Source organism: Xiphias gladius, chromosome 20 (genome assembly GCF_016859285.1).
Source record: "Xiphias gladius isolate SHS-SW01 ecotype Sanya breed wild chromosome 20, ASM1685928v1, whole genome shotgun sequence".
NCBI classification, from domain to species: Eukaryota; Metazoa; Chordata; class Actinopteri; order Istiophoriformes; family Xiphiidae; genus Xiphias; species Xiphias gladius.
In genome coordinates, this window is record NC_053419.1 from 15,182,304 (window position 1) to 15,208,384 (window position 26,081).

At 38.2% G+C, this 26,081-nt stretch overlaps 1 protein-coding gene across 1 annotated transcript in view; it reads right to left on the bottom strand.

The window, feature by feature from the left end:
- LOC120806183 (astrotactin-2-like) overlaps nt 1-26,081 on the bottom strand; it is a 249,816-nt gene that overhangs the window by 95,483 nt on the left and 128,252 nt on the right. The window contains exons 8-11 of the mRNA XM_040157035.1: nt 23,133-23,217; nt 22,068-22,142; nt 18,883-19,020; nt 4,007-4,157 (exon numbers count right to left, since the gene is read on the bottom strand). Of these exons, the coding sequence (XP_040012969.1) occupies nt 4,007-4,157; nt 18,883-19,020; nt 22,068-22,142; nt 23,133-23,217 (449 nt within the window). The remainder of the gene's footprint in view (nt 1-4,006; nt 4,158-18,882; nt 19,021-22,067; nt 22,143-23,132; nt 23,218-26,081) is intronic.

Sequence of the window (26,081 nt, forward strand, 5' to 3'; positions counted from 1 at the left end):
ACCAAACAAATGCAGAGACCTAGGGTAATTATAATAATGTTATCATATTATCTGTAACAGTATGATAAATATAATACTGTCAGCATGTTTGGGGCAAAAGGTAAATACCACATATGTAGACAAAAACCTACCTCGGCCATAAAAAAACAGCCAAAAGCTACTAAATATGCCAAGGTTGGAAACTGTCATGGTTCTGATGAATGATGGGGAACATGATTCAGGTTTATTAATATTGAGTAGTCGTCATGGTAACACAGTGGGAGGCAAATCGTGGGGGATGAATTTGTAGAAGGCATGGGCAGAATAACTTGTGATAAGTGAGTGTCTTGCTAAATATATTACATGTGCTTCATATTGTATGTATTTAGCTCATTATACAAGGTGCCTGGATAAGTCTGTCAGTCATGGTATGCATTACTGCTTAATGGCAGCGTCACAAATGAAGCTGCGTGTTATTTATCATTTGTGATCAGTGCCAGACAAAACTATAGACAGCTGTAACAGTGTGACACAAGTTTTTGTCAGAGAGAGTTCCAGTGACTTTTTCACGCATATTGTAAATAGAAGATTTTTGTTCGAATAAAAGTGATCATTTATTTAGAGTTAAAATATTAGGAATAAGAAAGAAAAACAAGAAAACAGATGTATCAGTGTTTGTCTTTGGTTGACACAAACAATGAAAAGACCAGTCGATTTATAGCCCCGTCCAAGCTCTTAATGACTCTCCAGACCATCCTCCAGCGATTGAGATGGCTCATCAATTTAATTACTTTACAGCACAGGCCCGCCCCATGCTGTCAAAAGCCTGGCAATGCAAGTTTCCAGTCACCCTGCACTTGTAAATATGCCAGAAGATAACCTCTTTTGCACTGCATTTTACAATGTTACATCTAAAGTCAAACTAGGGTTGATGAATTAAAGAAGGACGTTAAAAAGACAGCTTCATCATTAAATGTATTAAATATGTATTTGTAATACTTTTTTTTTTTTTTTACACATAATAGTGGTATCTAAATGGGGAACCTCAAGCATTTTACTGATACTATTAGTAGCGCTACTTCTACTTAGCTGTTGTCCCTGGAAAAGTTTCTATTGATCCATACTATATTGTATTGTATTGTACAGCCCCATCGTAGTCATTACAGCGATCTGATACATCTTATGTTGGCAATCTTTTTCACAAGGCAATTTCTGTGTTTTTCTTAAGTATTAAATGGGTAAGAAGTTAAGCTCATAGTGTAACATATACACTGCTCAAAAAAATTTAAGGAATGCTTTGAAAACACATCAGATCTCAATGGGAAAAAAAATCCTCCTGGATATCTATATTGATATGGACTGGGTAATGTGTTAGGAACGAAAGGATGCCACATCGTTTGGTGGAAATGAAAATTATCAACCTACAAATGGCTGAATTCAAAGACACCCCAAAATCGAAGTGAAAAAATGATGCGGCAGGATAGTCCATTTTACTGAAAATCTGTTGCAGCAACTAAAAATGGTACTTAGCACTGTGTATTACCCTCACGTGCTTGTATGCATGCCTGACAACGTTGGGGCATGCTCCTAATGAGACGACGGGTGGTGTCCTGTGGTATCTCCTCCCAGATCTGGACCAGGGCATCACTGAGCTCCTGGACAGTCTGAGGTGCAACCTGGTGGCGTTGGATGGACCGAAACATATGTGCCAGAGGTGTTCTATTGCATTTAGGTCAGGCAAGCATTTGGGCCAGTCAATGGTATCAATTCCTTCATCCTCCAGGAACTGCCTGTATACTCTCGCCACATGAGGCTGGGCATTGTCGTGCACCAGGAGGAACCCAGGACCCACTACACCAGGGTAAGGTCTGACAATGAGTCCAAGGATTTCATCCTGATACCTAATGGCAGTCAGGGTGCCGTTGTCTAGCCTGTAGAGGTCTGTGCATCCCTCCATGGATATGCCTCCCCAGATCATCACTGACCCACCACCAAACCGGTCATGCTGAATGATGTTACAGGCAGCATAACATTCTCCACGGCTTCTCCAGACCCTTTCACGTCTGTCACATGTGCTCAGGGTGAACCTGCTCTCATCTGTGAAAAACGAAGGGCGCCAGTGGGGGACCTGCCAATTCTGGTGTTCTATGGCAAATGCCAATCGAGCTCCACGGTGCCAGGCAGTGAGCACAGGCATGTCATTGGCCTCCACCTGGAAAAACCATTAATGTTTTGGGGGTCGTCTCATTGTTTCCCCTCTAGTGCACCTGTTGTTAATTTAATTAACACCAAAGCAGCTGAAACTGATTAACAACCCCCTCTGCTACTTAACTGACCAGATCAATCTCCCAAAAGTTTAACTGACTTGATGCAATACTCTGATTAAAAAGTGTTCCTTTCATTTTTTTGAGCAGTGTACATTAACAAGACTAAAGCAAACATTAACATAAAAGGTTAAATGTGTGTACAATCAATACAGGGGCACACACTACAACAGTGTGAGTAATAACTGTTTATAACCATAGGCGCCCATACCTACACAAAGTGCATAACACCAAAGCATACTAATTATGGCTGTATCTATGTAATGGCACATCAAATATTATGGATTGCTCGGAAATATCACAAAAGCTAAGATATGATACAGCAGATGGCATGCTAATTTAATGAATGGCATTTATCTTGGGGAAAAAACATTAAGAAGGGTGATTATGCAAATGTATTTCAAAATATATACCATGTATCACTTAGATACTCAATAAGTCTTTTATCTGTAAAGTCCTGCAATGACTACTGAGCAGCACAAGCACTGGTCATTATTTGAACAACTTAATTCGTATACTGTATGTTGGTACTGTTGTTTTACATTCAATTTTTTGTTTATTTCATTAACTGTTTTGATACAATTGAGACATTGGCTATTGTTTGTCAGGGTCTCCTTATTCTAATTCCTGAATTTTCCAATGTGCCCCAGAACAATAGGAAATTGGTGCACAGTTACGGGTAAAATACATGGGACATGACAAGCTTGAATGCTAACATGCTGGAGACGGCAGATCTGTAGCTCCTGTGTGTCAAGCCAGACTAAAGGCCTAAATCCAACATTACTAGTGTGGCACAAGTCTACTGTCCCATAGAAACTGGCTGTCAACCAATGACTGTATATAAAGATGGACAACACGACAGCTCCACAAAAGTGAAGGCAAACATCTTGATCGCCCCGTGGTGGCTGGCTGCAGTATAGGTCATAAACCCTGCCCCCTCCATGTTAGTTGATGGAACATGGGCCAGACTAAAAAAAAAAAGTACATGTCAAATAAATTTTTCCCAAAGATGTTTTCTCTCATTTTAGGTAGTTCTTGTCAAGCTGGTTTATGTTCAAGCGTTCATTTTTCCGATACATTCAGTTTTAATTAGTTATTTAATGCTATAAAGAGTAGGTGTAATGTCAACACTGACAGCTGTGTGTGGGTGTATGGGAGGGACCTCAATACCTGCCGATGACTACTACACAAAGTTTGGCTTCAAATGACGTCACCAACGCAAGATGGCAGCGCCCGTGTCCGGGATATTTTGGCTTCATTTATGTACAGTGGAAGGAAGTGGAGATGCGACGTCCATATTTACATACAGTCGTTGTTCTGTTCGTTGTTGTTAGCTGCAGCTCAACACCCGTGCAGCTGACAGGAGAACTGGATAATAAGTGTAGGGGCCTTTTATCAGTAGGTCTATCACTGACAAGCACATTTCTAACACAAACACAAGTACACACACGGACCCATACTTGCAATTGCTGTTGGATGATGTTATACTTTCAGGCCCATAAAAATTTCAAACCACAATGTACAGACACATTTTTATAAATCCAGGTGGCTTTAAATAATGCAGGTGAATTTTATTTAGTCTTGAATCAACCATAGTTATAACAATGAAAAATATGAAATATTTAAATGCATGTACAGCCACTTGTTTATGTCAGCGTGACATCTAGAAAGAAAACCAGCACATGGCATCTGAGTACACTTACCATGCAGCCAGATGAGTCTAACTGTCGGTCAGACACACACTTGAAGTTCTTTTTGCAGCCACCATTATCTCTGGAGCAGTCACGGACAGGCCCGAAAGATGCCAGTAAGTCTTCTACTGTCTCAAAGTAAGTGGACATCATGGCCTCTTCCCTGAAATGGTAGAAAAACAGGTTAAAAACATGAAAATACAGATGCCTTTGCACAGTGTTTCACAGTGTAATTAAGGACATACTGGTACAAGTAATGACAAGTAAAAATGTATGCTTGAGCAGCTGAATATAATCCCTCACCACCTGGAAAGCAGTCTCTCATATCCTTGTTGTCCCTGGTGCAATTAAGAAGCTATTCATGCTTGCACATGGTGTGACAAAATTGTGGTGTTTTGATGGCTTTTACCTTTCCACCTGCAATTGATGACTACCTGTAATGTTTGCAACTCATGTTAGTTTCATAAAAGGGTATGAAAGATAGCATAATGCCTAGAATATGAAAAAAATGTAAATTCAGATGATGAAAATTAACAATAACAGAGCTATTATTGAATGCAGGAAAGTTCTTTTTTTCTTTTTTTGACATGACAGGTTTCTCCAGTGAGGTTTAGCTTCATTTTCTGAATGGCAGTGCAAAGGCAAATCTTAATGGTTTTTAAACCATCGTGTTGTCAAGGTCAACTGAATAGTCAAATGTCTCTTTTATGTTTTTTAAACGTTTTTTTTTTGTGTGAAGCAACTGTCTAGCATTGTGTCAAATGCTTATTTTGTTTCTATGATGTTTTTATGTTTTTTATGTAAAGCAATGGACCATAGCACTGTAACCAAGATACATTTCCCCTCAGGGGCAATAAAGTTTACTTTACTTTAATAAACCATCAAATAATATTGATGTACCCTATGGCATGTGTTTTGCTGTAGCATGCTACAGCCTCTTTAAAACAACTGTTTTAAAAGTTTCACTGCAATAATGCATTCAGGAGTTCATGCTGGTTCATGGTGGGTCATGTCTGGGGCTAACCAGTGCTTTGGCATTAACTGGACATGGTGTGTTTGTGGAGATCCTAGTAAATCAGCAATCTCCATCCATTAACTCTCATAACTAATCCAAGGCCAAGGCAACCAGGTCCTCCCTAGCTGGCAATGCTGAAGGAGACAGCAGAAGAACAAAAAAGTAAAAGCAAAGAAAAACACATGCATACACACTCAAAGATAAACTAATTTATTTCATGAATGCATTTAATTTTGTTTTTGACATATACGATAGCATTATAATGATATTTTTCATTTGCAGAGCTCCTTAGAGGGCTAGATGGCAACCGCCTATTTTATTTGATCTGCATAATAACAGAACTTTACTGAAGTTACATTTAATGTTAATTTCTGCAGATATTAGCAGTTAATCTATAATATGACTAAGAGTCTACAGCCATGCTAACAACTAACATCATAATGCTTAGCAGGTTATAAATGCCATATTCCCCATTTTAGATAAGCATCCAAGTATGCAAACATTTGCTGATATACCACAATTTTGATCCAATGTTAGATGTAATGACTATCCATCCAACAGTTGTTGAGAAATTTCATTCAAAATCGCAAAAGTTAGCCTTGTGGTGGCACTAGAGGGCTGAGGATCACTGAAGTCGCCATCCCTCAGCCACTGGAGACCATGTATGCCTGTGCAAAATCTCAGCTCTGTCCTCATGAGGCAAAACATCATTTCTGAGGTCCTGGTTAAGGTCCTTAATGAATGGAAGTCAATGCAATGTCCTAACAAGGTTAGCTGCGCAAACGTATGTGTGTGTGTGTGTGTGTGTGTGTGTGTGTGTGTGTGTGTGTGTGTGTGTGTGTGTGTGTGTGTGTGTGTGTGTGTGTGTGTGTGTGCGAGAGAGAGTGTGCGTGTGTGTGTGTGCGCGAGACTCTGCCACTGCCAGGACTACACTGTTTAAAAATCTTTATAAACAAAGGAGGAACCTGTCATTTTCAAATGCTGGAATATTTGTCCTTTTTTCTGAGAAATGTCAGCTTGACCAATCCTGTATAGCTAAGCTGCTGTCTTCACTTCAACATGCTCAGCCATGCCCATACACTGAGCTCTGCATGCCTGCTGTCAGAGTGAACGAAGGGGTAAGCAATCCCTATGTTTTTCCTTCTGAAGAAACAAAAGCACTTTCTTTTGCAATGGGACCACAGGGACCATAGTCTGTTGTGAGGGTGACTTGACTCTACAAACAGCAACAAGATCTCGAATGATGGGAAGACAGATGCCCTGCTGAGCAAGGATGATTTTGGTGTATTGTCACTGTCACTGTTTGTGTGTGTCTTCATCTCTGTGTACTCCGGTGCTTTTGTGGCAATGTCATTTCAAACAAGACACGGAAAATAGGGCCACCGAACCAATAACACACATATTGATGTTACTGTTGTTGATCTGATTAAAAAGTCCTTAAGTGACCTCTCTTCAAAGTGGACATAAACCATCACAAAGTAATTTATCTTGCAAAGTTTCTTCACTGAGCAAAGATGGCAAAGTAAATTCAAAGTATTGACTCAGTATTCACTGTAAAATACCTTTGTGAAAAGAATTGTATATTGTGACCTTGGCTTTAGGCAAAGATGAAAGGCAAAGCATTAAAATTAATCAAAAAGGTAGGAATGTTACGTGCACAGAATTGACAAAAATAACTTCACAATTCATATCTTATTAATATGAGCAGGGATGTATTGTGGGTAGATGTGGGCAGAAAACGTCTACCTAACTTTTCAATTGCAAAAAAAGAGTTCATAGTGTTTGCCCATGTGTGATCAGCTTGTGTGATGGTTTTCAACGACTCAAACTGTTTTGAGTGAGGGATTAATTGTATTAAATATTCGGTTTCCATGTTACATTTCTGGTACATCAGTCCGTAATTGGCACATTGTGTGAGTGGTGAAGTATTATGACTCACTGACAGCACATTGGGACTGTCCCCTTTGCAGAATCAAACCTTCCCTGGCACTGTGCTGTGCTTATAGCAAACCACTCACTGTCCTCACAGTCAAACACTCTGAATATATATATATATATATATATATATATATATATATACACAGGATGTCCAACAAAAGACAAGTAACCTATCAGTCCTGACTTTAATTTATGGAGTCAGGTGTTTGTTTTGGTTTTGCTTGTTTTTTTTTTTGTGTAATAAAAAGGTAGTGGATATTAATGTCATCAAGTAAACAGGAGAAAACTGTATGTAAAAATTGTTTTACAGTCCTGTTTAAAATTATTAGCACCCCTGAATTTTAAGAACAGACTTTAGAATATCTTAAGAAATAAACACAAATTAACCAATTTGGTATAATCAAACATTTTTAATAAAATGTTTAAGGTTACTGTTCAAATTAAAATAAAAAACAAAAATTGCAGAATATTAAAATAATACAAACATGAAATGTACCCCAGACACATTTAATGGCACTCTTCACTAGTTATTGGTTGCAGAACCTTTGGCAACAATGACAGCCTCTAAACATTTCTTGTAGCCATCTAGAACCTAGCACCTGTCTGCTGGTAGTTTCTGCCACTTTTCCATTGCTATGCATTCAAGCTCTTTTAAGTTTGCAGGAGTCCTTTTTGCTATGGAAGATTTCAGCCTTCTCCAAAGGTTTCTAATGCATTTTAAGTCAGGACTCACTGCTGGCCAGTTTAAAACAGTCCATCTTTTCCTTTTCAACCATTCTCTTGTGCTGCAAGATGTGTGCTTTGGGTCATTGTCCTGCAGAAAGACCCAAGACCTTCGCTTAAAACCTAATTTTCAGACACTGGGTAATACATTTTGCTCTAAACTGCCTTGGTAATCTTCTGAATTCATCATTCCTTTGATATGTTCAATACCTCCAGTACCAGAGGCAGCAAAGCAGCCCTACAGCATGATAGAACCTTCACCATGTTTTACTCTAGGTAGGGTGTTCTTGTCCTTGTGGGCTTCATTTCGTCACCTATAAACAACCTGATTCACTGCATTTCCAAAGAGCTCTCCTTTGGTTTCATTTGTTCATTGATCATTATACCAGAAAGACTGTGGCTTATCTCTGAAGATTTTTGCAAACGTTAGTCTCTCCTTTTTGTGACTTTTTTTCAATAGTATTTTCCTTCTTGGCCTACCGCCCATGGAGCCCTACTTGGTTTAGCGTGTGGTGTATGGTACGGGTGGGAAACCATCGCTCCAGATTGCTCCTGGTCTGCCTGAAGCACCTTATATGTCTTGCGTGATGTTTTTTCCACAATCCACATCAACCTTCACATACTCCTCTCATTGAGTTTCTTCTTAGCACCATGTCCTGGAAGTGTCTTAACAGTTTTATGACTGTGAAACTTCTTGAAGACATTACAAACTTCTGAAACAGGGATTTCAAGATCTTTGGCGATTGCCTTATAGCCTTTGAAATTGTAATGTTTTTTGATAATAGCATTTCTGATGCTCAGAGACAGCTCTCTTTTCTTTACCATTGTGAAAAAGAAACTGGAAACAATCAGGCCCTTTTTATGCAGCAAATCCATCATTCACTGGTTAATTCAGGTCATGTGAAAACTGAAAATTGAGCAGAGGTGAGTTTAATTTATTTATTGATTCATTATGGGCACTTATTTAAAGAATTCAAAATGTGCCAATAACTGTCATATTTTGATTATGCAGAATTGGTTAATTTGCATTTATTTCTGAAGAAATTCTAAATTCTGTACTTGAAATTCAGGGGTGCCAATAATTTCAACTAGGACTGTAGACGGTTGACCACATGAGGGAGGGGATTTGACTGGAGAATGTGATTAAAGATACTAAAACTTCTGTTTTCAGTGGAATAACAAATGTTTTATCATCCTAATAGACACTGTTGATATGGTTATGGCAGACCGTTATATTAGTAGTATTGATGCCATCCAGTAATTCCCAATACGCACGATCAATGCATTATTGCAACTCTCCAAACAGCCTTTTTTTTTTTGGTAGTATATTACAGTTTACTGTTTTGCTGGCCACATGAGCATCTCTGTTGCAGTTAAGCATTTTGGAAAATACGTGTTTTTCTTAAGGCCAAATAAACAACATTTGTAAATAGGGATGGAAATTAACCTTTTTAGCCAACTAGTCATAGTCACTGGAGGATATCTCAAATTCATGTAATTAATCATATGTATTTTTTTTTTTTTTTGAAAGCATCTAGGGACAACATACAGTATTTGGGCATAACTCTCCAAATATATAAAATGAGAATGGTGGAAAAGTTCCCGTTGTTGGTTCTCCGATATTTACTTTGGTACATATGGGAGTTGTAGATGATTATTTCTGCCATTGGGACCCATAACATCAACGATCAATCTTTAGCCATACTGTAATAATTTTTTAGTACATTTTTCTAATGAAACATAGGTCAGAATGAAAGCAATTTAGCTAAATATTCAAACATGCCATTATTTAGTCTGCAGAAACCAAAATGAATTAGCCTAAAATTACTTCTTCCAGGGAATAGGTGGAGCAGAGTTCTCTATTTGAGGCTGCTGGTCTCGCCTCCTTGGTGGTGCAGGTTCAAGACTAATGAGAATTAGACCTTGCGATATTGATGTGCCACAATGTCACACTCATCTGCAAACTCTCTGATGTACATCAGAGATCATAGACCAATGAAGCCAGAAAGCACCACACCATCCAGATACAGTGGAAATGTAGCCCTATCACCACCGAACTGGAGAGTCTCAAGACCCCAGCTGCACCTTGATGAATATCAAAAACAGGAGAGGGAACAGGGTGCGTTCTTGTCAGAGTCTGATGCCCACATTCAACGCGATTGACTTAATACCAAAAAAGGGAAATACATCTCCCAAGTGTATTGGTACTGAATGGCTCACAACAGGCACTTTGGCACCGGATACTACCATAGAACAGGATACCTAAAGGTACACTGCCTATTTCCAAACCACAAAATGCATGGACTAAAGAAAAGCACATTTCAGTGACCGCTTGATTATCAGGGGCAAACAAGCCGGTCCACTGTTCCAGAGCCAAGGATCCTGCAAGTCAAAAGGCAGAGATCAGTGCAATACTTACTGAGGAAAAGCTAGGCATGGAACATATTTAGTCATTATGGACCTCAGCAATTAAAAATTGCTTTTAGAATATGTAATTCCATTTTGGGGAAGGTGCCTGATCTGGTGCGTGAAGTAGAGAGGTACCAACAAAATGCAGTTGGGCTCACCTCTATACACAGCTTTGGCTCTGGAACCAAACTCCTTGATAGACGGTGAACTCCTATTCAGGAATTGTCCATGGCGAGACGTGCCAGTCGGTTGTGGGACTACTGACAAATCACCTGCTGGCGGCTGCACAGTTGGACTTTCTCCCGGTGGATGAGAGGGTCACCGTCATGTGGCTGCGTAATGCAGAGAGAGAAACTATTACTGTTGTTTGCGCATATGCGCTCATTTTTGGTTGCTAGGCTACAATGGCTGGTAAGATGTCACGCATGGCGAAACGCATAACTACACAAACTATTTGCCTGAACTTAACAATGGGTAGCTGAACACAATGCAACGGTAGCTAAATGGTATGTTTATTTAATTGAGAATGCATATTTATTTTGAATGCTGACGGAGCATGAATGCATTTTAGAAATGGAGCAAAATTTATGCGAGCACCAATTGAGCATCAAATCCATGGTGCAATTTCTGAATCTTTCTTGATTTTAGGGCCGAAGTTTATATAGTTAATAAGGATCAACAATGTTGTGATTCATATCACAGCTAATCAGAACACTCATGCTGATTAGGCCCATTATCTATGTGCGTTGATTTCTCAGTATTTTTTCGTTTTGACATTATCGCATAGCAAAAACTGTTGTACTTGTGAGGATTATCTCCAAAGCATCTGTGTTTTAAACACGTCTGTAAAGACTTGCCCTTTATCAAACTGATCACCATTCACAACCAATACTCCTCGAATGTCATCCCCCATTAAAGCTACACATGTTTTCGGAGGGCACTCTGCATTAAGGGATGGGGTAGGGTATTAACAAACAGCAAAACTGTGCACGCTCTGCCATGACAAGGAAGCATCAGTACGGATATTGAAAGATGCTTTGACAGGACACCATTGTTCGTTTCCCGTTGGAAACTTGTAGTCATTGTTGTTTCTTTTATCCATGAACCTTCCACAACCTTAACTCTGTGTTTATAATAGTAACCATGACAATGAAGATCCTCTAACCTTAAAGAAGTGCTTATTCTAACCCAAACGATAACTTTTCCTAAACCTAACCAAGCAGTTTTTGTGCCTTTCCAAACTGTGACTGTTCCATAAGCTTAACTGCATGTTTATTATTGTAACCATGACGACAAAGGTCTGGTACGCCTGCCACCATAGCGCTGCTATTTCAGGAGATACTGCTATGGGTTGTATCAGAGGATGGGGACAAATGACCTACAGTATATGACTGTTTAGGTTAGAGGACATGTTGGAGTAACCATATACATATAGGTACTGTTTAGTTGTCAATGTATAGCACAATCACCATGTGCTATAAAGTAGATAATGCATATATGTATATATGGTTGTTTGTGTTTTTAGACCCCAAACCTCCTAATTGCACTATTATTATTAAGATCTACAGAGAGAGAGAGAGGGAAAGTTCATTCTCTGTCTTCGTCTCCCATGTCTTATTCTTCTTCTCTTTATTTGGCAACTCAATTTTTCTGAATTAGACAGGCAACACATGGCATTCTGTGCATCAGTTCTTTCTGTCAGGCACTCAAAGCATTGACAAATGTGTCCTTAATTGAGAGGAAAGCAGGGTGTTGGGAAGGTGAGGCAGACAAATATAACGGGTTGCCTCAGCTGTGAGGTGAATGTTAACCGGCTCTCCTTCTGGATAGGGGGAAGAGTGAGTTGAAGAGAAAAAAAAAACAATCAATTCCAAGATGCCTGTTGCAAGACAGTCCAGAGGGTGAAAAACTGGGGGAAAAATGCTAAAGAAAACTCTCAGTAAGGATATTGGAAAGCTCCTTAATATTTTGTGCAACATATTAAATTATGATACAGAGTCTGGAAAGAATTCAACAAAGTTTGCCTCTCACTGTTTAATTGACAGAAGCCCAAAAACTGATCTCTATAGGTGTATAGGAGAGTAAAGCAATCAATCTCTGTACAAGGTTGTTTAAACTATATGCACTGATACCAAAATCAACACAGGCTGAAATTCTGATGGTGTTTCTTTTCCAAATCATTAGCTGATCAAGATAATCTCCTCTGGCACTGTGACTCTGTTGCTTGACCCAGAAGCACATTGGTTGCATCTAAACAGTGACTAATGTACTTGTTATTAATCTCCCTCTCTGCCTCTTGCTTTTCCAGATGATGAATGACCAGGCAGCGCTGCCCAAAGTTAGAGCGCTGCTCCAGCATGATTACAGATCCAGTTATTGGTCTGCCCCTACACTTGATTAATGCTCTTGTTCCAGCTCCCCACAAATATGCTGACTCTCATCAAGCACTTTTGTCATTGAATAGAATGCGTTTTCTTTAAGCTTCTTGTAATCACTGAGGAAAAATCTTGGCGGCGAAAAAAACGCTAAACCTAAGTGATAAAATAAAGATGGATACATCAATTCTTTGGTTTGTGTGTAGAGTTATAAAACATTTTGGACGGAGATTTGCAGCAAGGAGAAGTGGATTTATGTACTTAATTTTTTTTCCTGGCGTCCACCTCTTGCAGTTGCACTGGATCATTGGCAATGGCACATTTTGATGGTTCACTTGATAGCAGTGAGCAACGTCATTAATCACCAGCGTGAGGTGTCACCAGTTACTCAGGGTTATTAACAGTTCCTTATCGACAATAATGCCAGTCTTAGAACACAATTTAGCGGGCCTGAATCATTGTGTGTTGTGATATTCATGAGATGTTTGCTGACACATTGGCTTTGGTTCAACAATAATCAGTAGAACGCAAGTCTAATATTAGATAAGATTAAATTTTAAACATAGCTGGCGGGTCGGTGAGTCAGAGTACTCCAAATAAAAAAGGCTTAATTTTTGTTAATTTCTTCAAATAGTACAAGTGCAAGGTAAGCTTAAATCTTGCGCATTATAATAATGTCTTGAGGTACAGCATATACAATGGGTCCTTTTTTCCAGTACTACCAAGACAACAAAAAAAGGCTCAGCCTGAATTTCAACACTGACACAGTTATTGATTTGTTAACCAGACTAAAAACTGAACACAGCCAACAGTACAGCATATTTTATGCTTTACATTCTATACATGCCTCCACTGTTAAATAAAAACCTTACAAAGTGTGTGTGAATGCTTACATTGAAGAGAAGATATTGTTGAGGCAAATCTTTACTGGAGGCTAATTCACAAACTTCAGGCCATTTGTGAAAGTTAACTTACTTTATGACCTTGCATTCTCTGCTCGTGGAAATGCACAGAGGCATATAAACTGATATATGATTATGATTAATGGATGAGGTGTGATTTCAAATGTCGAATTTAAAGAATACACTGAATGTCTCCATTCTTTTATACAGGCAAGAATGAACCTCAGCCCAGAGCTGAATACTACAAAAGAGTAAGCTCCGCTTTTATTATAATGACCCATTTGATCCTTTTTTAAAAATGCTTCTTGTATTTAAATACGCCTTACAACATAGTAGGGACATTAACTTGAATGAACCTTTCTCTACAATGTCTGCCTTTAAATGCCAGGGACTATAAAGCTAGAGTAATGAAATAATTTAAAAAAGTTTAAATAATGTGTATTAGGAATAAAGGGAACAAATCTTTGAGATACAGCTTGACAGCTTTATAATCATTTGTTCGTTGAAGTGCAGCTGCAATGCAAGCGTTCTTTTATAGGTAAATAATTGAACAAGCTAATTCTGGTAACCTTTTAGCAAGTAGGTTAATACTGTATGTCAAGAGGATGTTACCAAGAACTTATGCACTCAGAGTGAAATCGGGGGGGAAATTTGTTCTGTTTCACATAGGCCTCGACCTCTAATAAACTCTGCACACTCAACCCTGTGGAGCAGGGCACTGAAATTTACAAGCACTGGTTAAGCCAGTCAGAATGAACACACTAAATGTTCCCACAACAGGCAGTATTTTAAATGTTTGATCCTGAAACTGGAAGAACAACATGATTACCTTGGATTAAGGGTGGCCTTGCCTCTGCTCATCTGAGACAGCACTGCCCATCCTGGCCTAATTTCCATAACCATAATAAACAAAAATAAATTATCTCTTAATTTGAATGTTAGGATTCAATGGCTGCTGGAAAAAAAATTAAAAAGAAGTAGAAATTCCAGTCGAAAATAGTTCTCATTCAAAGCACCTGAAAGCAAGGTCTGTGGATCTATCTCAACACAAAACAAAAGCAAATTTTCAAAGCTTTGAACACCACAAAAACGTGCAATTCCATTTAACTCCACTGAGCAAATACAATTGAACTTATCAGCAGGGCTACAGGAAACTGGGAAATAAGGATTAGAATGTGATGTTGGTGGACTGTTGTCGGCTGGTTAAAATACGGAGGCCTTTTTCTTTCTTTTACGGAATGCTCAGTAACTAATAATGGTAAAAAATCTAAACATGCTGAGTGTGTAATTTTAACTCCATCTTACTTAAAAGGATTATTAAAGAAGCCTAATCAGTCCGAGCTTGGGTGATGTAGATATCAAGAGACAAAAACCTTCAGTTAAAAGCCGAGCTTGGTTCAGCTGACACTTACCTTGACACTCCCACAGAATCATTTTCATTGAGTTTTTTCAGTGAGCTGAGGGTCAGAAGTGAAATGGGGATGCATCCTCTTAAAAGCCACAGCTACAGTACATTTCATTACCTACATCAACATGTCTATCATGACTGGCTGACTACATCAGTGCTTGCATAAACACTTTGGGAAAGTGTATCAGATAGATCATCCCATGGGACATTGTTCCACAAAAATGCTTTGGATAATGAGCTGTCTGCATTATTCATGACAATTTGACAGATCCTCCTATGTTACAGGAAGTAATCATTAACCAATTACAGAACATTAATGTATTACTCTAACTGAAGTGGGCTTCTAATCTGTCACAAGATGTGTATTCCCCCTTCATGTTTTAAAAACTCTGGTCAATCCATCAACAGGAATTCACACTGGCAGACAAGAATAAATGGCTTTATTTCCAACTATTATAATGGATAGTATGCAATATGTTATGTTGCCATAAAGTCAAGTCAAGTAAAATATACTAAATGAAATATTCTAAATGGCCTCCTCTAAATGGAGCTCATACAGTGAGGCCAAAAAAGTGCATTCTAAAAAGACTACTGGTGTAATTTCAGGAGGTGACAACAGAAGGCATGCTTGTCACTTTCATGAAGGCACATCCTTCTACTGATGAATAGCTTAACTTTCTTTAACCAAAATGGAGCTCTTCTGCTGTGAAGTAAACAAAAGCCAGCTTCTCGCTCTCTGCTGAAGTGCTCAATTTGCACCTGCAGTTGTGATGTTACCCAGCAAGGTCTTTTCATCACGCAGAAACAGAAGCACATGAGTGGTAGCCAAGAAAATGCACAAAAGAAGAAAATGCTTTGGAATAATTCCTTCACCTCCTAGCTAAATGGAGATTTCAGTCATAAATATTCTGAGTCTGAACTGACCAGCTTGTAACAGAAATATGGCTATGAACTGTTGTTGCTTTAAACAATCTCCTCACTTTTTTAGCTCAATATCACTGATCACAACCTCTAAGTAAATGAAATACCTTGGCTAATTAATCGAGAGGCATGCTATAATCCCATTTATGTCAGAATAAGCAGATCCTTACACTTACCATGGGAGTTCGGTGCTTTATGCAGTAGTGGATAAAACTTGCAACAATTTATTTGATGCGCATTGGACATAAAATCCAATACTCAGTGATTACTGCGATTCAGGCTTTCTGATTTACAAATTATTTTATTAAAGATTTTCCATCATCCAAGAGAACTGACTGCAGAGAAGATTCAAATTTACCAGGCAGGTAAAGTGGACCAGTATGTTTAAATGAATTTTCAGTGCAGTGGATGCCTGTCCTAGTTTCAAAGCATTAAAGCAGCTCATGACATGCTGCAGGGATGAAACACTATCTACAAAGTGGACGTCATACTGGGGTGCAGGACAATTGTTTGCATTATGATATTAGCAACAACATCATCAGGATTCCTTCTGCTATGACTGTCCTCTGTTGGGTCAGTCCACGTGCTGACACTTGCTCTGCTCCAATCATCAATCAACAGGTACACGCCAAGGTACTTTATTGAGGCAGCGTTCCCAACCCAGATTGCAAAATGAAACTTCTGGCCCAACATATGACTAGGTCCTCGGCCCAAGTTTGGCCCATATACTTCCACATCTGGGCTGATTCCGGCTGTTATCATCCAGTGTTGGTTGACAGCCAGGAAGATTTTTTGTGTGTTTTCCAGAATTGGTTCAGATGTGTAAGTAGTCATGCTGAAAGTCATGCTGTATGTGGGCCGGACTTGGGCCGAGGAGCAGGGCATATATAGCAAGCCAGAAGAAACACTAATATGTGGCCCAATTATTTGCCAGAAAAATTCTGGTATCTGGGAAGGCATTGCTCCCTGAGTCAAGTCACCATGTTGTATTGTTGTATATGTGAAGTTTGAGTTAAGTTATATAATTAAAAAAGTGACATAACAAATAATAAATAATAATCAAATTAATAAATCAGATTTATATAGCACTTTTCTATGTATCCAAAGATGCGTTATCACACACAAAGGATTAAAAAAAAATACAAGATAAGAAATTAAAACAGGGGCAGAGGTTTGTTTCAGACCTCTGACCTTTTGTCAGTTCATTTGTGGACCTTTCAAAAAAGTGTTATTAGCCCTACCTTAGAATATGGTAGGGTTAGAATGTGGCGGGTGAACCAAATTAAACAGCTGCTTAACCAGAAAAAAGATTTATCATTGCAAAGATGGTCTACATTGCCTCTGTCATATTTGTTTGCCATTTGGAAACTGGAAAATGTTTTGTTTTGGGGCTACTTGAAATCTGGCTTTGAAATCTGAAAATGAGTGGTCCATTTCCATTCCATTCCAAATGGACATTCAACAACCTACTTATAATATAAACACTGCCATGGCATGGACATTGCTAAGAAATACAGTGTGGTTAGTGGTGGCTTTGTGTGGGAAATACTAAGTGGTGCAAAAGACAAAGTAACATGGTATGCAGTATGTCTTTGCAAATTCCATCATCTTTGGGTAAACACTTCACTGTTTATAGCATTAACAATCAGAGTTCATCAAATGTAATTGAGCAGCATATTTAACAATTTTGTCTCTATATCGATCATTTTGACAGGTGCAAGATTCTAATTTCATTGTTTTTTTCAGCATAAATTACATAAACGTGCAAGCAGAGTTAACTGATTTGTGTTTTTCTTTCTTAAAAGTTCAGTCTCAGTTTTTTTTAAATGTTAATGTTAATGTTGAGACTCAAATTGGGAATATGACTCCTTGTCATTCTGAATACATTTTGCTTGAGTTAAGTCGAGCACAGTATGTTTTTCATGAAATGTCAGTGTGAATAAGAATATGTTTTTACACACCAACAATTCTCAGAAGGACCCCTACTGCTTCCAGTGTAGTTTGCAGGATGTACAGTGTGTACATGTGACACCACTACGGTACCAGTTTTAAAAGGTGGTGTGAACTAATTTTGTGTAGTGACAAGGTAAAATAAACGGTTGCAGTGATTCACAGGCACATACTGTACTCCTGTAACACATTATTGCAACATGTTTTATGACATTTGTTTTTCGAATTAAATATCACTTCCCAGGCTGATGTCAGTTAGATGGATGACTGATTTAATCTGCAGCTGATGCTCTGACATGTTTTGGGATGTTCAGCTGCACTGATGCAAACCAGTAGCTACTGACTGGATGACATGACTGGATGAACAAAATGTCTCATGTTGTTATATAAGTTATATAAATTTTATATTGACAATATGTTGTTATTGGACTGTTGGAATGCCAAATCCATAACCTTGTTAATGCTCCTTTCCCTTTTGGATTCAATATTAAGATCCTATAGATACATAGTCAAAGTTTTTTTTCAAAGTTTCTAAATTGGAGACCCCTTGAGGATTTAATGACCTGGTTAAAAGCTTAATGGTTATTTTGACTTTTATTTAATTTCAACTGTCTTCCTTTATTTTAACATTTTTTAAGCAAAGTCCGCAAATTACTTATATTTTATGTTAGTGATATATTTTTGAGTACTAAGCTTAACCCTTTTTTCCCATGTACATACAATATGCTTATCATTGATGCTTACCTGTACTTTTAATGTCAAATAAACCAAACTACAGTTGCCTAAAGCAAGAAGCATACTGTTGTATAGTGACTAAAGCCAGTTAGACTGATATAAAGTGGTAAGAAGGCAGCAGAAACAGCAAAAAAAATAATGATGTGACATTCCAAGTATATGCCTGTTATATAGTTATAAAGAAACGTCGTACATAATGGAATTTTCTCAGAATGACAGACTCAACACTAATGCTAGTGTCATGGAAACAGTTCAGACTGAAGTAAAGACATATATTATTTGGGCTTACACACTCCACTACACAAAGGGGCCTCATAAAATATTTCTGTGTCACTCAAGCTGTCCAGCCAGACTTTCCAATTCCATAAGCACTGACACTTCCTGTATTTGTTGAGACCTTCCAAAATAAAACATGTATGTATTTATAGGACCGTAAGTTAATATGGACAAGACAGGAAAGCCAAGTTTCTCTTGCAACAGCGGTGGCGAGATCTGAGCTGAGTCAGACTGACCTGACCTCCCCTGGATCTTCAGTAACCAACACGTCTGTCTTACAGCTGGCGATGGGGTTGATGGACAGTTCCACTGGTGGCACCACAAAGCTCTTGCTGACGGGCAGCCACAACCCTTGGCCCAAACTGTAGAATGATCTGTGTTGGCACAACAACAAGACATAAATGTCAATCAAAAAACTGTGGCATTATCACATTGGGTTATTGCACACAGCCACATATTGTCCAGTATGTACATACATAAGCATGCAAAGATATTATTGCGGGAATGAGCACACTGAAAGGTCTAGGCTTATAATGGGTGGTGAGGGCCTGACAGAAAGACAGCAAGATTTATTGCTGGCATAATGTACAATTTTTATATTGAGTGTGATTTATACAGTATAATGGGCAGTATTGTTCTTGCACAGTTAGATTGGTGTCTGGAATATTTGGGGTCTTCTCCTAGAGGTATTTCTCGCAATTTTATATACATATTTTATGCTATTCAAGATTAAAATGAATGTATAAAAAGGCTTGGGAATCTTAAAAATTTACACTGATCACTGCACATGCTATTTTAAAAAAAATATTTAAAAACAATTTTTTACATTAGAACAAACAAACAAGCAGAACGTGCTTTTCTAGCTACATCGAGTCAAGGAAACCTCTTTGGCCAAAATAATTTGCCATCCTTTGATGTCAATCTTGTGTGGCAGCTAATTTAATTGATATTCACGTGTGGTGCATCTATGGCACAGTCGGAAACACAATTCCATTTGGAGAAATACATTAGAAGTAGCTGTGGTGGCATGGCTTTTTCATTGTTTCTTAAAAAAACAAAACAAAAACAAAACCTATTCTTCTCTTTAATTGTAATGTGCTCTGCAAAACAATACTTTGGCTTGTGTGTGACGTGTGCTGATGACCATCATTAAAGATGGTGTAAAAATAATTTGGTTTTGATAGAGATGCTTCCCTGGAGTGAAAATTAATATCCCCAGGGGGACACCTTGCAGGGTGCCTTGACTTGGCGCCTGGGAAAAACAACACCCGGTAATGCCTCGCAATAGCACAGAACATTGCTGTGTTTTGCATCATGTGCTTTTAATGTATCTGAGCAGGTGGTTGACAGGACCACAAATTCCGATAAATCTAGAAACGAAGCTGGAACGACTTGGCTTGTCAAAACTCTTGTCATTGCATCTAATCAAAAGCTCTCATTTGACTCACACATAATACATATCACAAAAAGCATTTTTTTTTCACCATTGCAACACCATCTTGGTTTATTCACTGTTAAATATTACTGACATCTAACCTCTACAAGACCTGATTAGTGGAACACCCTGCACTGCCAAACCTTAGCATTAAAACCTTCAATTCAAACCAAATTTGACTTCAAAATGCGTACACTTCCCATTTAAAATATTACATCTAATCCAGTCTTCTTGTAGCCCCAGTGCTTTCTGTTCAAGGGATGCTTATTTTCTCACTGTTTCCAGCATCAAAACAAAACTGAGAGGCAGCCCTGGTTTCCTGTAAAGCTCCCCATCTGTGAGACCAATCCCTGTTACGATTAAGCTCCTCTTTTCACTGCTACAGGACTGACACTAACACTGTCCAGCTGAAGAGCAATGCAGTCTTTTCCCCAATCCTCCCTTACATAGGACTGATTTAAAAAATCCTTCCAAAGGGAACCCACTGGGTTGCTGTATCTTTACTCACTTTGTCTGCTATCTGCATCAGTGTGCGCATGGCTGAATGTATTTGTGCTCTGGAACTGTGTGTATATGCAGTTGTCATTTCATTTTTCCGCTTTCACAAATTCTGGACAAACAAAGTGTTTCAACCAAGCAGTAGATTTGGTTTCCACCTTATTGTGTGTGGATGCCAGCATTTGAGACCCTTCTCCGACACGGTGCTTTTAACTGGCAGTAGACAGCTGAAAAATGTAATGTGTTTTTGTGGAGAACAAAGACTGTGGATTTCGTACCTCATTTCTTAGGCTCGTGCTGAGAAGCTACCTCTGCAAGATCAGTGTGAAGAGGTGCGAGTATACTTTGCCAAAGAACTCTTCCTACCTACATACTGGAGGGGTAATGAGCATAAAATCAAGATAGATTTCGCAGAAGTAAAATCTTTCCTTTAGCTCACTTTAGTTACACAACTAAATAGAACTGAATGAAGAAATGACCACATCAACTTTTTGAAGGTGTATAGACAAAATTATTACTTGTACTGTATATGGACCATTATCATAGTGGTATTATTGTTTCTGTAATTTACGTTTCCTGTAATTGCATCTCAGTTACTGGCCTCCTGAAATCTGTGATACTTGCAGATAGAAATAGGGATTCTTTATCATTATAATAATTCATATTAATAAATGGGGGAAAGTTATTACTCAAAGTGCTCCTTTTGTTGTTTTTTTACAACTCATGAAAAAGTCTCCATCCACAGGGGTTCTTGGTTATAAAGCAGGGTCCAAAGACCCTGATTACAACAGGTATACCAAATCCATCATGGCACATAAGAATAGTACATTTCATATTTTACCTTAGCATTATGTTTTGTACCTTCATATACATTTAACGCTCTCTACATAGCCTTATATTTATCATCAACGTGATTGAGGATTTTGTTTACAGAAAAATGCCTCTGTCTGAAATGTGTGTAATGCACTAGGTCAGGTTTATCTGCCCTATTTAACTGAAAAAAAAGAAAAACTCCAAAAAGAGTACAACAATAACATCAAATACAAATTTTAATAACGACATAAAAAAAGAGGGCAGTATTATGAACCCTTTTGAAAAGAACTGCTGAGTGATACTGAATGGGTCCTTTGAGCCTTGCACATCTTGAAAAATGTCAGACACAATGACCCCATCACGAATGAGAAGAAGAACACAAATGGCAGTAAAAGCATTTGAAAGGAGTCCATCCAGGACTGCCCTTTGGGCTATTTGTCCACACAAGAGCCCATGGGTGAGACTTCACTCCAGCACGAGGTATATTTGTGTGCCCATTCAACTGTGTCTGTGTGTATCTGCACGACACTCATCTGTATGCTCTGTCACACAAATGCACATACACACGCACGAAACACATGCCAAGAACACATCAATCTGCTGTGAGTCCACGGAGTCACAGATGGCCAGCAGAAATCATGCACTCAGGAGATCCACCCGTGGTGAAGGACTCACCTGAAAATCCTCTCTGGGGCCTGCTCTCCTGTAACTAGATCATAGCCTTTCTCCAAGTTAGCGTATGGCCAAGGACTTGACAGAGGGCACGGAAAGAGGGAACACCAAAATTAAAGAGAGAAATATAAAAATAAGTGTCATAATTAGAATGACATTGAATTTTGTTTATCTACTCTGGGTAAACATTTTGGAACACAGGATGATCTTGATAATTTTTCATGCAGAGACCAGAAAGATGTTGCAGTTGTGCGTTTAAAATGCTTAACTCGGAAAAAGAATAACACAAAACAATAAAACTAAACATAAATGAAACACAAAGTCACACAACCAACACACATTGGTGAAAGGCTCTGTTATAGCTGGATAAGATTAACCTCTGGGAGCTGCTAGTCCTATAAAACTGGGAATTGAAATTTGATCTGTGCTGGACTGCATCCAGCACATGACAGGAGGAGTTGAATAATGTGACACTTTTAATCAACCAATCCTTGGGCAAGCCAGCGAACTGCCAAACAAAGTCAGAGTCAGAAAGAGGGCTGATTTGACTCACTTACCCTATCCAGTCGACTTCCACTATTTGTTTTTGTGTTGCACTCTAGTTATCCGTCTCTTTCTCTCCCACTCTTTCACTCTCTGCCCTCCCCTGCTGTTTTGTGTCATTACACACTATAACTTCCCTCCTACCCTCTCCTCCTATCTCTACTTCTGATTCCCTCTCCAAAGTCTACTTCATCAAGGTAAGAGACCATACAGGTACATTTGCAGGATTTAGCTCATTAACTACAAATTGCTTATATTTTACACTACTGGTGACCATTTTTTAAAGCGTAAAGTAAGTTATTAGAATGAACTTGGTTGCCATTCCTTTTAATACTCTGAAGATCAACTTGCATATTTGTTCCAGATAGCTAATCCATCACAGCAAACAGCTCACCTTTGTTTCTCTCTGCAAAGTTAATATTTTGTGCTAATGCAGTTGGGAGTAGGGACCGCCCAACCAGCTGTAAGGCCATTGAAGTACAAGTGAGGTTTTAGATATAAGTGGAATGAGCAGACAGTACTTACCCTTCATTGCGACCCCAGTCGCTGCGAACACAGAGATGTTTATGGACAGGATCAGGGGAATAACCCTCATGACAGCTGCATTCTCCTGCGACATAGAGAACAAGAAGGGGCACAGCGGCAGATATTTATTTATCCTCAGGAGCTGAATAAATCGCCATGTATGTTACCCTGGCCTTCACCTTCATTAGAGATGTATCACATAAGCAGTTGCCATGCTATCTAATTTATTGGTGAACAAAGCTATTAGCGAGGCTATTTTCTGAAATGTTCCCTCCAAAATTAGTTGTAACATTCTCTCGGACTGTCCGTCATAAAAGCATCAAGATGAAGCTGCATATTTCAACTATTGATTTTTCTCCCAGGATACTAATGGACACAAGATCCATTTGTTACAGACCTATTAAATATATTTTTTGAACATTAGAACAGCATCCTATTTTACAGTAAATGTAATGGCATAACAACAGAACTTGGAAAAATAACATTAGTCAGCACTGAAATGAGAAAATTGTGACATAAAGATTTGCTTAATTGCATACACACAGGTTCACACTAGAATCAGTGGCATATTCTGTTGGCTATAATCTGACAAAAAGTGACTGGGTCTCTGTTTGATCCCAGTATTATTGTGTCCATCATCCTCACCAAGGTATTTTTGTCCTTGAGAGTTTTGTGTCCTGGTACGAGATCTCTGCTCGGTGTTTCTCGGTTGGCTGGACAGCTCCCAAAGCAGATCAAGCTACAGGCATTCAGATGGTAGCACAGCAGCTTTGTTTCGGTTCCAATCGTGCAGCTCGGGTCATTTTTTTTACTTTTCTGGCCACTGGTTCTGCTGCCTCACAAATTATAGTCGTTTCAGCAGTAATGCCAATTTATTATAATCACAAGTAAATGGATAAAAGAAAATTTAACTCTCACCCTTGTTGCTCTTTACACACAATATTTGTGATCTCCTGTCCTATTACATTGATGCTCCTCAAATAATATTAAACAATGGTTTATTTTATGAGGGTCAATCATGAAGACAGAATTGCTTAATAGTGTCATGCGTGGTCATGTGTGGAGGGCACTGTATGTGTAGTGCCTTTTAAGTGGATGGTAGCATTTGTGAAACATTAAGTCAATGATAGCTTTACAAACCTTTCTATTAGCACTGTTCCCAAAATAAATGCTACTGACTGCTTTCCGTTGACCTATGGAGGCATAAAACTGGAAAAAAATGTGTAATGGCTACCCAGGCAACACGATTCAGATTTTATCACCTAGTGTTTAATAATTTACTGGTTGAATTTACAGGGTTAAAACTAACTCATGGAGTGATGCAACACCAGGATGAAGCCACAGAGAAGCAAAGAAAATATTTTTATTTGCTTGTGGCTATTTCATGTGGCCTTACTAAGTGAGGAGCAAGAGCTCATAAAATGGCTCCGCTTTAAAATGTGGATGCAAGTAAACATCAACAAAATTCAAAAAGCCATTTGGAATAAAGGGTGAATGAAGAGGATAGTGTATACACACACATACATACATATACACATATACATATATATACACATATACATATATATATACACACATATACATATATATATATATAAATATATATATATATATATATACACACATATACACATATATATATATATATATACACACATATACACATATATATATATACACATATATATACACACACACACACACACATATATGCATATATACACACACACACATATATACATATATACACACACACACACACATATATATATACACATATACACATATACATATAGACATACATATAAATACACATATATACACACACATATACACATACATACACATACACATACATACACACACATATATACATACACATACATACACACACACACACATATATACATACACATACATACACACACACATACATATAAACATATACATACATATATACATATAAATACATATATATACATACATACATACACACACACACACACACACACACACACACACATACATACATACACATATATATACACATATACATACACATATACTTACATACATATACATATACATACACATATACTTACATACATATACACACACATACACACATATATACATATATACACACACAGACACATATATATACATATACACACACACACATATATACATATACACACACACACACATATATACATATACACACACACACACATATATATGTGTGTGTATATATATACACACACATATATATGTGTGTGTATATATATATATATATACATAATGGAGGTGTGTGTGTTTATATCCCTCAATCAGACAGACCAGTTATAACTGGTTTTAGCTGTGGCTGATTGAGGGATATAAACACACACACTTCCATTTCCCACTGCTACTCTTTACATTTACTCTAGTTATATTTAATTCTTCCTGAATGCCAGAGGCAGTGCTTAATAATATCCATCTTGTTAGTTAATCACATGTGTTACCAGTTACATGCTGCAGAGGTAGGGAAGAAATCTAAATAACCTTCTCTCTCTCTCTCTCTCTCTCTCTCTCTCTTTCCTTTCCCTTTTTGGTCTGCCAGGGGCTGGGATTGGTATTTTCATTATTAGTCTGTTAGTGGTTAGGCTAACAAAGGTGTCCCAACTTGAGATTTATTTTCTTACATATGCCAAGGGAAAAATATACATAGCAAACTCTGATTTGTTGGTGAAAATGCTTGACTGTGCCTCCAAGTAATTGTAGAGGAGATTAGGGAGCTGGCTGAATTCAAGAGGACCACTGACAGTAGTGTGCCTGCTTCTGACAGAAGCTATACTTAGCTTGTGTTTGGTTCGAGAAGAAAAATCCAATAGGACAGGGCCAACATTCGTTTTTGGGGATTTTATCATGAATGCCAAACAAGAAGTTAATCGATACCTAAATTACCAG